The following is a 17,616-nucleotide window of genomic DNA, read 5'->3' as shown; positions in this document are numbered from 1 at the left end:
TAGGAGGAATTAAGGTGGCACCAAGGAGGCCACTGTTGGGGGACAGCGGTGGTGGGGACCCTAACGAAAACCAAGTGGGTAGATTACAAGCTCCCCAGCCAGCGTCCACCAGAGCAGGACGTTACAGTAGAAACTCCACTGACACGTTCATAATGGGATGCCTGTGGGTGGTGAGATTGTTTTATTTTGTTTTTTTCCTTTCGTGCTTCTTACTTTTTTTCATTGCTAACCCCGCCTCTTGCTAGCAGTAGACCCATACCCTTCTCCCTATTCCTACAAACCTACACGAACTTAAGCTTTTTTTTTAGTTCCAGCCATTTTTTTTTTCTTTTTTTTTTTAAGAAATGGATCGTGCCCTGCCTCTTTCTCATTTGATATCCATGGACATCCTAGTCCACTAATGTTTTTAGATCTCATTCCTCTTGTTCAGTGGCTGCAGCCAAAGGTGGGGGACGAAGTATGTGTGTGTACACACACACACACACACACACACACACACACACACACACACACGGGAACAAAGGAAATGTTTTCTTCCCTTGACAAAGGGAAATGACAAGACGGTACATTGGAGTTTGCAGGAGGAGCGAGATCTTAGAGCTTTTCCTGGGGGTCTCAGGGACCCGGTGGAGGTCAGCCAAGCTGACAGTAGCCATATCAACCTCCCAGAGACTAGGGGTTCCCCGCGGTTGCCTCTCCAGTTTCCCCAGGAGTTCTACCTCAGTCAGCTGGAAACGGGTCTCACTCCTTGCTAGTGGAGGGTCAGGAAACCATGCAGCTGCCCCATCCGCTTGGAGCTGGAAAGGGTCTGGGAGTTCAAGCATTCCCCCTGAACCCAGAGGCAGCCGCCCTAGAGAGACGGACGGTGGGGTTTCTCCCCTCCCACCTCCTGCTCTGGCCCAGCAGACCTGGTCCAAAGGCCCGGGGCATCTCCTGTGAGGTGCCCAGCTCAGCCTCATGTCTCTGGAGGCAAGTACGCACCTGTCAGCACCTGGCCCACTTGGTTGCTATGGAAGCCAGAGCGGTCTGGAGCCGGGAGAGCCTGTAGGAGTTGGGAGAGCCTGCAGAGGGGGGTTGGAAATTCAAAAGCCCCAGCAACCTGGCACCTGTCGGCAGGTGGTATAAAGGAGAAAGGCGGGCAGTGGACTCTGAGGCCTCACACTTGCCCAGACTTTAGGCTTGGCCGAGAAAAATGGGCCCAAATGATGCAGAACTTGAGAGAAGACAGAAGTTCGGCTATTTGTATGACATCTCTTGATTAAAAATAAATCGGGGGCTATGTAGGCAAAGCAGCTGTTTGCTGGGTATAGATTTGGGAGTGCCGTTTGTAACTTCGGCCTGAGAAGGGACACCCGGCTCTTCTGATAGACTTCGGTGCTCTGCCAGGTTTGGGGGGCAGCCGTAGTGTCCCCCGGTCCTCACGATCATGACCGCTGACCGCTGTTTCTTGCTCCTAGGCCCCCGGCTGCCCTGACTACAGCATCCTCTCGTTCATGGGCGCGTTCCACGGGAGGACCATGGGTAAGGAGGGGCCGCTGGCGTCCCGAGGCGGCAGTTAGAGCAATAACGCCTCGTGTGGGTGGTTTCGCCACCTGGTCTCGTTGGTGCCACACCATCCTCTGCAGAATGGGGGTGATGATTCCCACTTTGCAGGTACAGAAATCGGCCATTCAGTGGCAGAGCCAGGATCTGAACCCTTGTCTCTCTGCTTTCGAAGCCTGTGCTTCATCTGCGATGAGTCAGGAAGCAGAACACACACGCACGCTCAGGGTCCACAGGTTCTGTTCAGCCCCAGCATGTTACAAGAACAGGCGGCCTGCAGGTTGACGGGCTTCCCTGGGCATTCGGCCTGAAATGCCCATCATCTTCTTCTCAAAGACCATTAACTCTGCTCCCCCAGCCAACCATCTGCTCTTCTGTTTTGGGGGGTCCTAGGTTGCTTAGCGACCACACACTCCAAAGCTATTCATAAGATCGACATTCCTTCCTTCGACTGGCCTATCGCACCGTTCCCCCGGCTGAAGTACCCTCTGGAAGAGTTCGTGAAGGAGAACCAACAGGAAGAGGCCCGCTGCCTGGAAGAGGTAACACCTGGCCCTCCCACACCCTCCCCATGCCCCCTCCCCTTACCCTCGGCACCCCAAGACTTCACCCGGAGAACAGGAACAAAGAGTTTATCTGGGGCCTGGTGGCACTCCCTGGGAGAGATGTGGGGACAGAGAGGCCTCCTGTCCCAGTGTTCCATGTTGGAAAAAGCGATGACACGTTGGTTTAGCCGCCTGGCGTCCATCACCCCACTTCCGGTACTGATTTCGGCATCATTCAAGTTTCTTTGGGGGCCAGCTTCACTGACTCTAGAGTAAGAGAGAATGAATTTATGGGAAGAATCTGGGGTCCACTGTTTTTCAGCCTTCTTCCAAATCTTGAGGCTGGGGAGAGACTGAGGACAGGCAGCCTCTGTCACCATGTCTCCACTTCAACCAAGAGCCCCCCCTTCGATCTGTTCCATATATCGGGGAAAGACACTGGAAAGATTCTGTTGCAAGGGGCAGGGAGGGGAAATGGCTTTTGCGCTTCAGGTTGGGATTTGAGCTGAAATAAGGCTAATCTGAGTCTGCCTCTTAGGCACGTCATTCTTTTCAAGCAATTAATAGTTAACACCTACTAGATACGACGCAGGATGCTAAGTGGTGGGTATTTCGTGGTAAAAGAGAAGAGACAAGATGATGGACTCTAGTACACCCCGTCCTATAGAAAGACAAGGCAAGCCACATGTGTCATTATAGCTTTTCTAGTTAGCACTATTTTTATTTTTTTTTCAGTGAGGCAACCCTTGGTTGACCTCACAGATTGCAAGGACCTTGTCAGCTTACGATCCTTTATTTTTTTTATTTTTTACGCCTACAGTACCTGGTCTTCCTAGGTGGTCTCCCATCCAAGTACTAACCAGGCCCGACTCTGCTTAGCTTCTGAGATCAGACGGGATCGGGCTCGTTCAGGGTGGCATGGCCATAGACGTGCGCCCTTTTTTTTAAAGTAAAAAGAAATGAATGAAACTAATTTTAATATCATTTTATGGAGCCCAACACATCTAAAATATATATCATCACGTCGCCACGTAATTAATACTTAAAAATTAACGATGACATATTCTTTTATTTCCAGGTGGAAGATCTGATCGTGAAATATCGGAAAAAGAAGAAGACGGTGGCCGGGATCATCGTGGAGCCCATCCAGTCTGAGGGCGGGGACAACCACGCTTCTGACGACTTCTTCCGGAAGCTGAGGGACATCTCCAGGAAGGTTAGTTAGCGCACGGGGCTAGGGTCGGACGGGGCCACCGGCTGTTTCCAGTTGGTTTCCCGTAGCTAAGGGTTAGCTTTGGGGTCCTTGTAAACTTCCAGGTGTTCCAGCCTCACAGGTAGAAACGTTGGGGGCGGGGGCAGGACGGGAACCCTTCCCTCACACCTTATCGCAAAACCAGCCATCTGCCATCTTAGTCGGGGACTTTTGTAATCAAGGGATTCCTGGGAAGACCTCAGCCTCCACCCTTTCCTTTCCGGAGACCCCTACCTCATCTTTCGGCCCAGCGGGATCCACTCTCGACAGATGCAACACAAACAGACTTTATGTTAATATCGTGTGTTTATTTTAATGCGTCTTGCACGGACGGTCAACACATCCAACCAGCAAGTTCACAGATAAAGGTTATACGACATGAGTTGATTTAAATACTAAGTGCCTAATAGTCCGCGTGATGAGCAGAGCTGGGAAACGTGGTGACGGAAGTCTGAGAAACAGCACTAGGCCTCTCTGGGGCTGCATTTCCTCCCGAGTAAGTCGGCTGGCTCAGGGACCGAAGCCACATGCAAGGCTCCCTGCTTTGGTTCGGGAGATATTCGGCGTTCGGGTTTGGTTCCAGCTCAGCAGCTGGAGGAAGCAGTCAGACGCGGCTCTGGTAGAACTGCCTCCTTAAGTGTTCGGTTAGTTTTCCCCGAGAACACAGCCTCAGCTTGCAGTTCAGAAGCAAGAACTCTCTGGCTAGACACGGGGATCCGAGGTTGGTCGACCATGGTGGGTGTTTATTTCTCCCTCCTCTCTTCTCCAGCACGGCTGTGCCTTCTTGGTGGATGAGGTCCAGACGGGAGGGGGCTGCACCGGCAAGTTCTGGGCCCACGAGCACTGGGGCTTGGATGACCCTGCGGACGTGATGACCTTCAGCAAGAAGATGATGACTGGGGGCTTCTTCCACAAGGAGGAGTTCAGGCCCAATGCTGTGAGCGCTGACGCCACCCTCCTCCCCTTTCCAGGACTGGGGAGGGAGGCGGGTGAAGGAGCCTTGCTTCCTCATAACTGCTCCTTTCTCACAAACCAGGAACTGGGTGGACATGAAACATGTCACAGAGGTCCCGTGTACCCTCCCTCCCCTGGCCCTCCACTGCATTCCCTCTGCCATGCTCCCCGTGCCCAACTATCGACTACTAACCCATACAGTATTGTTAATAGCCGCTGTCGTGAACTGAGCATTTGCTCGGAGCCTGGCCTAATTCTAAGTACTCCTCATGTATTTTTAATCCTTACAACAATCTAACCAAGTAGGTGTTATTTTTCTCTCCCATTTTACCAATGAAGAATCAGGCACAGATTGGTTAAGCAGGCGGTCACATAGCCTGTTAAGTGACAAAGGCAGGATTCAAACCCAGAGCACATGCTCACACTGTACTACCACGTGTACATATGGCTTCTCATACACACACACAGTCATCAGGGACTCAGGATCTTTCTACCATTCCTGCATGTCATTTCCACCCTCAGGGTTGCCTCATGGTCCAAAATGGCTACTGGAGCTCCAGATATCACATCTCAGTTCTAAACAGTAGAAAGGAAAAGAAAGGAAGCACAAAGTGGCCCCTTCCTTGTCTTTAGCACTCTTCCCAGAAATCCCACAATACTTCTATTTCTAACACTTCGACTCAAATCCGGTCACATGGCCAGGCTAATGTTTTCGTTGGCTATATTGACACCCTAAATAGTTCATGGAGGAATAAATTGGCTGGTCTTTGAGAGTCAGACTGCCATCCATCCACTCCTGAGTCCACCACCTATGAGCTGTATTTTCCCCGGACAAATCACATAACTTCTCAGAACCTCAGTGTCCCCCTCCATGAAAGGAAGATTATCGTTAAGGGCCACTGTCTCGATTTCCCCAGCATTTCCCAGCAGCTGGGCCAGCTGGTCTCCCTAAGTGTCTTACCTCCCCAGAGGGTTGTTGTTACGGAAATAATTCAATGAGATAGTAGGTGTCATCCTCCCAGGCCTTAGTAGATGCTCTCTGGCTTACTTTCTTTCCTCTTAAAGAGGGGACAAGGTGTGTCTGAGAGAAGTGGGTCCCATCAGGGTGTACCTGTGTGAGAACCCTTCCGACACCCCGTGCCTCGTTCCAGCCTTACCGGATCTTCAACACCTGGCTGGGGGACCCATCCAAGAACCTGCTGCTGGCCGAGGTCATCAACGTCATCAAGAGAGAGGACCTGCTGAGTAATGCAGCCCACGCCGGGAAGGCCCTGGTCACGGGGCTGCTGGACCTCCAGGTACCCCCACTCGGCCCGGCCCTACCCCAGCTCTCCTGGGACCCCAGCCACGGCCCCCCACAGCCCCCAGGGCATATCTGAGCTCTTCGGCATGGCACAGCATCACATCGCACCTGCTGCTCCAGGAGGCTCACAGACTGGAGCTTCGGGTACCACCTCCCGCCCCCAGGCAGGGGTACCAGATATAGCAAATTACAACACAGGACGCCCTGTTTAATTTGAAAAACAGTGGCTTTATTTTTAGCTTAAAAAGTATACCGCATGCAACATTCGGGACATACTTACATTACAAAGTTATAAGTTGTTTATCTGAAATTCAAGTTTAACTGGGCGTCCTGTATTTTATCTGGCAACCCTAACTCAGAACAATTTGAAATTAGGAAAATATGATGATCTTCCTTTTCTGGATGAGAAAAGGGAGGCCTGGCAAGGTGAGCAGCGGCGAGGGAGCCAGATTTTAAACCCAGATCCACCTGACTGCAGAGACTCTGGAGGGGTTAAGTGTGGCTGTTAAAATAGCTAAGCCCCTGTGGCTGGAATTTCTTTTTCTTTTCTTAGACTGGATTTGCATTTAAACTGAGGTTGGGCGGGGGCAGGCCGTTCCTTGCTGCTGGGATGCTCCTTCAGGTCGCCAGTAGGGAAGAGAAGTGCCAGGTGTCTTTTACTTCCCTGGGAGCCATCTGGACCCTGGTCGCAGGTGTTGACACAGCTGCAGCCGGGCAGGGGCTTGGCCGGGATCTGGTTGTTCTGAGCTATCACAAATGTGGCTGCTCCCTGTCTTGAGCTGAGCGGCCTTCCCACGATGTCCACAGGGACCTGTGGCAGCCTTCCTGGTGGGCCGAGCGTCAGGCCACGCTCTCAGGATAAGAAGCGACAGACAGGCCAAGATCACAGCCTGGCAAGGGGCAGGGTCGGGACTCAGAGAAGGCGGGACACTGGGACAAAAGAGAAGCAAAAGTGTTCAGATCGTCTGAGAAGTCCCTTGATAGGTGTGGGAAAAAGAACAATGGGAGAGACTCAGATTGCAAGATAGCCGAGTGGGGCAGGAGTAAACAGCTGAAATGGGCCAGGGGACAGTGAGTGACGTCACACTACACCAGAAGAGCAAGGCCCGGGGCAGGAAGAATGCCAGGAATATTTTTTCTGTAGGTCTCTTAAATGTCCCAGTTGATGCCACCATCCTTGGTGACAAGGGCAGGTCCTGGGGGACAAGGCAACTTGAGGTCCCTGACCGAGGCAACTTCGCTCCGAGAAGGAGTGTGGAGGACAGTGTTCCCCAAAGCAGGTCCGGGTGCAGGATGGTGCCACACAAAAGGTTTCCATGGCCACATCCCCGAGCCAAGGCTGGCATCTTGCTTTTAGGAGCCCCGAGCCGGCTCGTTTAAGGGATGGGAACAGTTAGGAATCCTTATGAGGGTCTTCCAAAGCTCTAGGCAGGAAGGAGGTAAGATCACAGGACCACCCCAAACCAGTGAGCTACACAGATGGGTGAGGTAAAAGGACACGGGCCTAGAGACAGCCATCGAAGCCCCGTGGTGAGGAGGGGACACGGGAGTTCCCACGGTCACATATTAATCAATCAAGTCGACCGTTACTAAGCCCGTGTGTGTGTGTGTGTGTGTGCATGCACACATGTGTGCCACGAGGGTCCCGAGGGGTGTCCGAATGTACGTGACCTTGTTCCCGGCCTCCACACTCTAGTGGGAGAGGGGAGTGTGTTCAAATCACTGGCTCCCAGCCAATCGAAGTGCAAGAGCAAATAGAATGAGTGCTGGAGGGACTTCCGTGCCTCAGTTTCCTCACCTGTGGAGACCAAAATGGGCCCTTCGCTAGTGGAGTGAGGATGCAAGGTCGTGTGTGGGCGCGCCTAGCCCAGCGCCTGGCATAAGACGTGAGGCCTTCGTTATCAGCAGAATGTGACTGTCTCTCCAATTTCTCCCAAGACACGGTAACGAAATGACACGCCCCCCATCTCTGCCCCCAGTACCTGAAATTATTTGGGGTTATCCAAGCCCCGTTTGCCGTCCTTCTCAGGGACGATGGAGAGTGGGGGATGGAACCAAGAGTCTCTACTCGGGGTGACCGTATTCGCTTCCTGGGGCTGCCGTAACCAGGTACCATGAACTGGGTGGCTCAAAACAGGAATTTATTCTCTGACCATTCCAGAAGCCAGAAACCCGAAATCAGGATCTCAGTATTATTAAAGCTCTCTGGAGACTCCGGGGGAGAGCCCGCCCCAGCCCCCTCTCCTGGCAGCTCATGGTTGCGACGACCCTTGACATTCTTTAGCTCACGGCCACATCACTCCCATCTCTGCCTCTGTCGTCACATGGCCTCTGTCGTGCGTCTGTGTCCAAATCTTCCTCTTCTGATTAGGATGCCAGTCGTGGGATCTAAGGACCCAGCCTGCTCCGGTGTGACCTTATCTAACCCTCGTTACACCAGCAAAGACCCTGCGTCCAAACAAGGCCGCATTCACAGATTCCGCATTCACAGGGTGGATTTAAACTTGGGAAGGGGCCACGCTTCATCCCAGGACAACCCCTGACCCCAAAGCCCTGAGTACGGAGGAGCTTTTTTTTTCCCCTCCTGGAATCACCACTTTTCTAGAAAAAGGGTTAATAAATGAAGATGGCTGACATCTGTAAAGCGCCCACCAAGTGCCAGGCCCTGGAATTCGGAGGTGACATAGAAACCTCGCCTCACCGGATTCTCATCAGAGTGCATTGGGGTCAACAGCATTTCTATCCTTCAGTTTATATAAGAGGAAACTGAGGCACAGGTCGCCCAAGTGACTCCCCCAAGGTCATAGTGTGAGAAAGAGGCTGAGTCGGGTTTTCAAACCAGGACCGGATGTCTGTCCCCAGAACCAGAGCCCCCAACCCCTGCCAGACCACGCAGAGGCTCAAAAGCTGGACCCTGGGGGGTATCTGAGGCTGTTACACAGGTGACAGGCTTTGATCTAGCCTCGTCTCCCCCACTGCAGGCCCGGTACCCCCAGTTCATCAGCAGAGTGAGAGGACGAGGCACCTTCTGCTCCTTTGACACTCCAGATGAATCCATACGGAATAAACTCATTTTAATAGCCAGAAACAAAGGTAAGGCGGCTAGGAGTGGGGGCTAGGCTTCGTCGGTGCCCCCCGGTACCTGGCGTGGGGGGACAGAGGTACACGGGACGAAAACTAGTCTAAATGTTCTCTCTCAAATGAAGAGAAAGTTACCAGGGGCGTTCCTTATACACTTATTCATTCAACAAACGCTCCCTGAGAAGGCGAGTGGCGTCGACACTGGAGAGAGTCACGATGCCGAACAAGGCCCTCAGGTCCCTTCTTTCAAGGAGCTTACAGTCTAGCAGGAAGGGGTGACATTGAAGAGACTATTTGATAAGTAGCTGATTGCAACGATAAATCTTAGGAAGGAGGAAAAGGAGCTAAGAGAGCAAATCGCTGGGGAAAGTGCCCAGGAAATCAGGGAAGGCTTCCCTGAGGAAGTGGCATTTTACCTTAAGTCTTAATGGACAGACAGGGGTTGGCCCAGTGAAGAATGTCAGGCAGAGGGAGGGATGTGTGCAATTAGCTGAGGCAGGATGGAGCCTACAGGGCTGGAGAAACCGAAAGGATGGGGTGTGATGAGGGCCCGATGGCCTGGAGGCAGCGAAGTGGGGGAGGGGCTGCCAGGCCCATATCACCTCGGCCTGTGGATCAGGTTCACGATTCTGGACTTCTTCCCTAAGAGCTATGAGAAGGCATGGAAAGTGGAAAGCAGAGGAATGTTGTCATGGGATGAGAGCACCTACTATGTGTCACCTGCGGTATCTTCCGCTTATACCATCTTATGGAGCCCCTGCACCAGCCGTGAAGGGCAGGGCGATTCTCCTCCTCTTTAAAGGAGAAACCCGAGTCTCAGAGATGCTAAGCAGCGGAGACAAGGACACCCAGCAAGTCAGCGGCGGTCGCCCTTTAAGATAAACGGGCCCTTTCCTGTCCGCTGACGGCTCTGCCCGGTGCGCGTGCTTCTGACCCGTCGCCCACTTGCAATTTCCCTGTCTTCTGATTTTCTTTCCCCGCCACGGCATGAATTCTAGAGCGCAAGGACTTCATCTCAGGATTTCTCTCTCCCTGAACCTGGTTCAGGGGCGGCAGAGTAGGCATTCAAAGTTGGAAGGAGAGAGGGTAGAGAATGATGGATGAGACAGATGACGGGAGAGAGGAGGGGATGGAGATGAGTCGGGGTGGGTGGAAGGGAGGACAGACGGCAGCCCGGCCAGAAAGAACGACGTGGGTGAGTGGGGGGCAGCCACGTGCGTCAGCCCTCCCGGCTCTCACGGCCGGTCCCCCTGAGCCCAAGCCCCTAACCCGCCTCCCGCCGTTGCTTTCAGGTGTGGTGTTGGGGGGCTGCGGTGACAAATCCATTCGTTTCCGTCCCACTCTGGTCTTCAGGGATCACCACGCACACCTGTTCCTCAATATTTTCAGCGACATCTTAGCCGACTTCAAGTAAAGAAGCCATTTCCACTACGCTCTGAGAAAGCCCCGATCTCAACAGTTGTCAAATTGATTAGTTTGCCTAATTCATGTTTTTCACTTAAAGTATCAGAGGTGAATGCATACACGGAAGGGTGCTGTGTGGGGAGGGGACATTTTTGGTGGCTTGGGGGAAAGGGAGGGGGGAGGGGCGGGTTGTGGTTTTCCTCCCTGCAGAGCCAATGGTGCCTGTTGGTTTGAGCCCAGAAATTCTGCATGAACCCTGGACAGAGTCTCATGATGGGTCGTGAGGGTCCTGGCCAGATATCTGCCTGCCCTTGACCCCAACAATTTTTTTGGAAGCCAGTAAAGGGAATGACACCTGTTCTTAGGACTGGTGGCTGGGACTCCTGGGTCCTGGTCCCTCCCAAGCACTGTATTCTGTGGTCAAGGATGCTGGCTCCCTTGCCCTATGCAAACAAACACGCTTGCCCCCTCTTACCCAGCCCCCAGAGCTCTGAGCTTGTCCTATGCACCACAGTTCAGTGAAAGACAGATCACATGAAGGCAGCATAGTAGGGACATTAGGACGGAGCCAGGGGGGCATGGGAAAGGGTCTTCTGGCCTCCTGAAGGCTTGAGCCACGTCTCTCAGTGCATCTGGGGGTTCCTCTAACCCATGAATTCTGTCTTTGACGGAGCATTGGAGGATCTCTGGGTGGCATCACTAGTGGTTCTTACTTGCTGTCCCCCAACCTTTCCCCCACTTGTTAAATGTCAGCCATGACCTCTGGAAAGAAAACTGCAGCCTGAGCAGGGGACACAGAGACACAACCTAAGCTGAAGGGTCAGAAGCACAAGCCAGTCGCCCAGCAGCCTGAGCCCAGGTCCTGCAGTAATAGAGTCATTTTCTCCTGTGTCCCAGGCATCTAGGGTCAGCCCCTGGACCCCTCCCACAGGAGGCTCCTTTTCTCGTTTGGCTCATCCACCCTTGTGCCATCTCTGAGCAGCCCTAGGGGTAACTGCTGTTCTATCAGATGCAGTCACTTGCTAAACTAGGATTATTCTAAGGGAAGCAGCACGAATTAAAGGCGCCAAAACTCCACGCAGGAGAAAACAGCCTGCCGGTTCGAGGCGGTTTCCTTGTCCTTGCCGCTCCAAATTAGAGATTTTCCTGACACGAGTGAGTGTGGAGATTACTGGACACGTGATACTTACAGGCGAATTGCACTATGGCGGAGGCTAAGGAAACGCTGCTGGAAGCTAGACATTCTTGGAACCGATCTGAGTTCAGATGCTCCTACAAGGAGCATCTGGTAACCTTACAGCAATAAAGGATTGTTTAGTGGGGAGACCGGAAGTCTGGCTTCTATTCTCTGTCCATAAGGAAGCCACTTCACCTCCCGGTGCCTTGCTTGACCGTTTGGGAGACGAGCATGTCAAGGTTCTCCATTCAGCACTTTGTTCTTTCAATAATTAATCATCCAAAGGTCTCCAAGTGATTTTTTTTTCAGCCTCTATTCTTCAGCAGACTTGGTCACCTACCTGTTTTTGTTGAGAACAAAAGGCACTAACATGCCGAGCAGACACGAACGGTGAATTCCGGTCACTTGGCATTCTTGCAGTCAGTGCTAATCCCTTGCTTTAATGGAGGTCTATTGTGTTTAAGGCCATTTACGCTGCAAACTAAATGGAGATATATGCCTCCCCCTCTCTGCAAGGTTTCACTCGTTTGTACATTCGTTTATTTATTCGGTCAATCATTCATTCATGAAACTTGAATAATACCTGCTCTATCCCAGGCCCAGTGCTAAGCACTGAGTTCAAACCTGAAATAGAACGTGGTCCCTGCTCTCAAGGGACTCACATCCCACTTGCGCACGACAGACTCTTAAAGTAACAATTAAAGCAGAGTGGCAAGTGCTGTAACAGAGGTATGTGTAGGAGCTTCTGGAAATCAGAGGGAGTGCCCCAATTTCGAGGAGAAAGTGACATTTGAGCCAGGTTTTGCGGAATGAGCAGGAGTCCTCCAAACAGACAAGGCAGGGAAGAGTGTCGCAGAAAGGGAACCGCGTATGCAAAGACACATCAGTTCACGGTCTCACACTCTTCACTGGGGATCCAGAGCCCACAGGCAATAGCCCGAGGTTCAAGGCCTTACATAACAAACAAGCAAAATGCCAGCCAAATCGTAATTCGTTGATTGGCATGAGTATGTTTTCTCTTGCGAACTCAAGCGCTGGATGCCAACATACAATAAGGTTCTGGAGACCAGAAGGTTTTTAAGCCAGGGCACCACCAGAAACTTGGCTCTCTTTGGTGGAGAGAGTGGCTCCGATATTTTGTTCTCTCCCCACGGGGCACTGACAGAGAAATGAAACCACTTTATCTGGAAAAATCATTTCCAGATTTATTTCCTCCTTACCAAGGGAAGTTATTCTTGTAAAACTTTTTAAGCCATTTACCAAGTTCTCGTTGACTCAGGGCATAATGAGTTCCTGAGATATCTCCTTTGGGGGTAGGGGTCTAGCTGGAAGAATTTCAAGGAAAAGAATTCTCAGCAGAGCTCAAGATCGGAGGAACTTGAAGGAGGTTGGTGAAAACACAGGAGGTCCAGCAGACAGGTGGCCGACGAGGGCAGAGCCCAGGGAGAAGCGCTTCTGTGGCCGACGGTCTGGAAATGAATCCATCCTACATTAGTGCCATAGAGTTTAGTAAATGTCTCTAGCAAATTTTGTCACTTTTACAGAAAACAAGGTCCAGTAATAGCAAGTCTTAGCACATCCTCCCTTTTATTATAAATGGGTGTTTTTTATAATTTTTACTGACACTCAGTAACCATGCAAAATTGTGCACATCGATATACCTATACCTATGTATCTATCTATATATATCAGCTCATGGTAGGAAACCATAGCTAGGGAGCATCGCCAACTCACGCATACAAAGTGATCTTGTTTACAGTATTCTGTTGACAGTGCCAATAAACGATAAAGAAATTAACATGTAATTGATGACCATATGCACAATTCCATGAATTAAATGTTTCCTGTGTTAATCAGTATTGTTAAATTTAAAAAAAATATATTTATAATGGAAACATCTGAGTGAATGTGGGCTTTTTGGTTGGGAATGGGTTTTGTTGAGTAATTAAGTGGGTGAGTACTCACGAAGCTCCAGTCGTACATCACTTAGGGATGTCTTGGGGGAACAGCGCCTGCATAAGTCCGCGCTGGGCTTGGGAAGCCCGGTGAGGCCGTTAACTTCACCAGAGTTCATCAAGGACATGCCATGTGCTAGGGATGAACAAGGTGTGGTCCTTACCCTCAGCTCACCTTCTAGCGGGGCAAAGGTCACAGTAACTAGCCCGAGGACCGGGGACAGGAGGACCCTGGACGAGGTACATGCACAAATGGTAGGCCCCACGTCAGGGTGACAGTTGAGCCTGAGTTGCATCTTTGAGGTTGAGCAAGAAGTGCTCCAGTGACTCAGAGGAGGGGGGAAGGCAAGAGAATGGCTACCCGAAGGCCCGCGGCCGGGCGAGGCAGGGGGCTTTTCCACATTGTTCGGCATTACTAGATCACACAGGGAGGGCGACCAGAAGCGCTGGGAGACGAGGCCAAAGAAGAGGCAGGACGCGGATCCGGAGGCCTACTGTGCCATGCGGAGGGCACGGGCCTTCCTCGCAGTGCTGAGGACACCAAAGATTTGGGGCAGAGGCTATTCCAGCATGCATTTTACATTGTCCTGAGTGTTCGCTGTGACAGGGCAGCGGGGAGGCCGGTGGGGGCTCTATCAGTCAAGATGGCCTGGTGGCCTGACAAGGACCAACATGGGATGGATGCAGAAAGCAAAGCACAGAATCCAAAACACCCAGGACAGCAACTGTGACACTGGATGCAGTTCAGAGTCACCCTAAAGAGCTTCTTAAACAATCCCAGAGCTTGGGCCCTGCCCCAAACCGATTAAATCAGCTGCTCTCAGTCGACTGAGGTGGTAAGTTGATGACTGACAAAATCAACGGGAAGGCAGAAGCAACGTGGGGAGGCACAGAGGAGGCACTTAGTGAGCAGCCGTGGGAGCGAGTTGGCCCTTTATCCTCCTGGTGTCCTGACCTGGAAGTGGGGATCATCAGTTCCTTTCCGGCTTCTGCTCCCAGCTGCCTCAGTGGCCGTTATTTTTCTCCCCTATGAAATGTATGGTTTGGACCACATTTCCAAAGCTCCCTCCAGCTCGGACCGCCAACCTGTCCATGAAAACGACTGACTTGGAAGGCAACGTCGACCATTAATCGTATTTTTTAAATAATCACGGATAGTGAGAATTATCATTTGTTGAGCATCTGTGACATGCAAGCATATTCTACTGGTGCTTTATAATTTTCACAACAAACCTGTGAGTGATGAATTTGTATTTCTATTTTTAGGATGAGGAAACTGAAACTCAGAGGTGGTTAAGGGAACCTGCCCCAAATCACACAGATTGGAAGCCAGGATACAAACAGATGAAAGATGATGTATTAGTGTGTGAACGTGTGTGTGTGTGTGTGTGTGTGTGTGTGTGTGTGTGTGTGTGTGTGTGTGTGTTCGTGCGGGTGCATGCACACAGTCAGCTTGGGGTTGGTTGAGGACAGGGACTGTTAACCGCTCAAAGACCTCTCTCACAGCCAGCCTGGCTGCTGGAACGTGGACTTGAACTGGTCAGCATTAGTGTGAGATCCTAAACATAACAATCCTGAGGTGGGTGGCTAGAAGGTGTCAGAACCTCAAGGTCGAATACTGTTGAAAAAAGTCACTGTTTTCTATTTTCTGTTCTCCCTCCCCACTGGGGAAGCAGGATAATGCAATAGAATGACTCTGGTGCTTTAGCTGGCTGACCTGAGCAAGTCACTTCACCTCTTGGAGCCTCATCTGTAAAATGAGGTTGAAAACCGTCATGCTAGCTAACACTTATCGAGCGCTTCCCTGGACCAAGAGCTATTTTAAGTGTCTTTCATGTAGTCAGTCAGTCCTCTCGACCCCCAATGTGTGCTTTTATGATCATAGCTTCACAAGTGAAGAAACCAAGGCACGAACAGAGACTGTGTAACTGGCCCAAGGTCACGGCTAGGAAGTGCCAGGGCTGGGATTCAAGCAGGCGAGAAGTCTGGCTTCAAAGCCATGTGCTCCACCCCGCCTCTGCCGCCTCTATCTGGCTCTCCAACTTGAAAGTTGCTGGGAGGATTAAATAAAATCATGCGATACTCGCCTGGCATATAGTAGGTGCTTAATCCCTGGTACTTCCTTTCGCCGCTTCATCTCATATATGAACAGTGTCTCATATATAGCTCTAAACAACAGTATTATATTTCTGTCAGAGTCAAGTTCCCACTCGTCGATATTAAATCTGTTTCCCAACACGGGTAAGCCTAACTGAATCCCGGAGTAGATTTCCACTGTTAATCAGTAAAATGAATGTTTTGTCACTGGTGTCGGTACGAACATGGCCAGATGGTATTAGCCCTACCGGATTAACTCTAAGCGGGAAAGATTTTATAGTTGAATGCTGCATAATCAAAACAATACCATACAAGTTGGACTCTGCCTGTGGGATCCTGTTGCTTTCCATTTGGGGCCTCAAGTCCTAAAGTCACAAAGCAGCGAAAAGAGAGCTCCAACCCTAGTTATTTGGGCAATTCGCCCCCAGGGTGGCCCCACGAGCAGCTAAGCCCGCCAGATCTGCTCTGGGGAGCGCATCAAACATGATCATTTAATGATGGGCTGGGGTGGGGTAACTGGCTCTAGGACAAGGTCAGCGTCATTTGTGGTAACTGGGGCAGGAAGGACAATGGCTGTCAGCTGTGCACACCACGAAGGTCCCCAGTGAGAGCCGACCTCCCCCTGGCCTGCAGGACCTCGTCTTAGCTCGAGCTGCTGTAACAGAACACCATGGACTGGGCGGCCTAAACAGCAAACATTTGTTTCTCACAGTTCTGGGGGCCGCAAGTCCACGGTCAGGTTCTGGGTGATGGCCTCCTCTTGATTCCGAGATTCACGGCCTTCCTTGGTGCGTGCTGAGTCTTGGCCTCCAAGGACACTGATCCCTTCATGATGGCCCTGTCCCCATGACCCCATCTAACCCTAATCCCAAGGGCCCCTCCCACCTCCTAACACCATCACAAAGGGAATCATGGTTTCAACACATGAATTTTAGGGAGGACACCAACATTCAGTCCACAGCAACTACCACATGAAAACCGACATGCCACAGGCCACCCCGTGCCCTGCGCCTAAATCACACACAGCCCAGGGTGTGGAGAGGTGCAAAGTCCAGAAGCTTCTCAGCAGACAGGAAGGAAAACCAGTCTACAAGGGACAAACACGGTTACATCCTGATGCTTTCAACTGAAATGCTTCCTACTGTCAACTCAGCTTCCAAGTCCAGAGTAGGATGTCACGGTTGAGAAACCTTTCCCTTTATCTAGAAAGCTGACATGAGGAGAAAAGGATGGAAAAAGAAACTGTGTGTATTACAGCATTTTTCTTCATGGGTTACGACAGGTGACATGCTCATTATGAAAATTTTAAACAATAACTAGGTTATAAAGTTAAAATGGAAGCCTTCCCTTTACCTCATCCACCCTCTCCTACCTGCAATTCTATCCACAGAGGTGACACTGTTAACAATTTGGAATGTATGCATTTTTGGAAACGTAAGTAAGATCACACAAAATTATATTGTTCTGTAGCTTGTTTTTTCCATGCAACGCTACACCCACGGTTACCGTTTCATACCAGCATAGCTCGACCTCGTTCTTTTCAAGGGTCATGTAGTAATGTCCCATAGTATGCATCTGCTAACATTTATTTGTGCTGCCACTAATGGAAACTTAGTTTACTTCCAGTTTTGTTGGTGCTATTGTTTTGCTACTAGAAACATTCAGTGAACCTCCTATGTACGCTTGGGTATTTCTATTAGGTGACTATTTTGGAACTGTCAAAGCGGGGAATTGCCAAAATGTCCACCTGAATCTAAAGACTATTCCCATTTCCAGAAAAGCTGCTGCACAACTTTGGGGAAGGGTAAACCCCACACAATGATTCTCAAACCTCGGGGTGCCTTGGAATTACCTGGGAAACATAAAAACAGATGCTCAGCTACTACCAGAATCTCCAGGAGTTGAACACAGACGAGTTTTGCTGTTTTTATTGATGCTAATTTGGGGTTTTATGGACAGCTCCCCAGTGCCACCCTACGCATGCGTTGCAGGAGCCCTAACCGGATTCCCATCGTCAGGTGGGGATCTGTGACTTTAGCTCTGGAATAAAGAGATGGATAATGCGTTTGCTCTGTGTGCCCTCTGCTGGTACTGCGCGAGCAGACCATGCATCGGAGTGAAGGCTCTTTCATGCCAAGGCTGGTGAGAATCCAGGCTCTCAACTCCCAGTGTGGTGAGACTTCTGGGCAGCGACTGTCAACAGAGGCTAAACAGGAAAATCGCCCGGGGAACCCGCTCATGGGCCTGGGTAATGATATTTTTAAAAAGCTCTCCAGGTGACTCCGCACGTGGAGCCAGGGTCTGAG

At 51.0% G+C, this 17,616-nt stretch overlaps 1 protein-coding gene and 1 pseudogene across 1 annotated transcript in view; one reads left to right on the top strand and one right to left on the bottom strand.

The window, feature by feature from the left end:
- ABAT (4-aminobutyrate aminotransferase) overlaps window positions 1-10,194 on the top strand; it is a 36,697-nt gene extending 26,503 nt beyond the window's left edge. The window contains exons 9-15 of the mRNA XM_025048390.1: window positions 1,458-1,521; window positions 1,936-2,084; window positions 3,166-3,303; window positions 4,109-4,276; window positions 5,445-5,591; window positions 8,578-8,689; window positions 9,970-10,194. Coding sequence (XP_024904158.1) covers window positions 1,458-1,521; window positions 1,936-2,084; window positions 3,166-3,303; window positions 4,109-4,276; window positions 5,445-5,591; window positions 8,578-8,689; window positions 9,970-10,091 — 900 coding nt within the window. The 3' untranslated portion in view covers window positions 10,092-10,194. The remainder of the gene's footprint in view (window positions 1-1,457; window positions 1,522-1,935; window positions 2,085-3,165; window positions 3,304-4,108; window positions 4,277-5,444; window positions 5,592-8,577; window positions 8,690-9,969) is intronic.
- LOC112481665 lies at window positions 2,899-3,017 on the bottom strand (annotated as a pseudogene).
- Window positions 10,195-17,616: the final 7,422 nt, after the last annotated feature.

Source organism: Pteropus alecto, unplaced genomic scaffold (genome assembly GCF_000325575.1).
Source record: "Pteropus alecto unplaced genomic scaffold, ASM32557v1 scaffold44, whole genome shotgun sequence".
Classification (NCBI taxonomy): Eukaryota; Metazoa; Chordata; class Mammalia; order Chiroptera; family Pteropodidae; genus Pteropus; species Pteropus alecto.
Note: the sequence above shows the minus strand (reverse complement) of the source record. Positions and strands in the feature narration are given on the sequence as shown.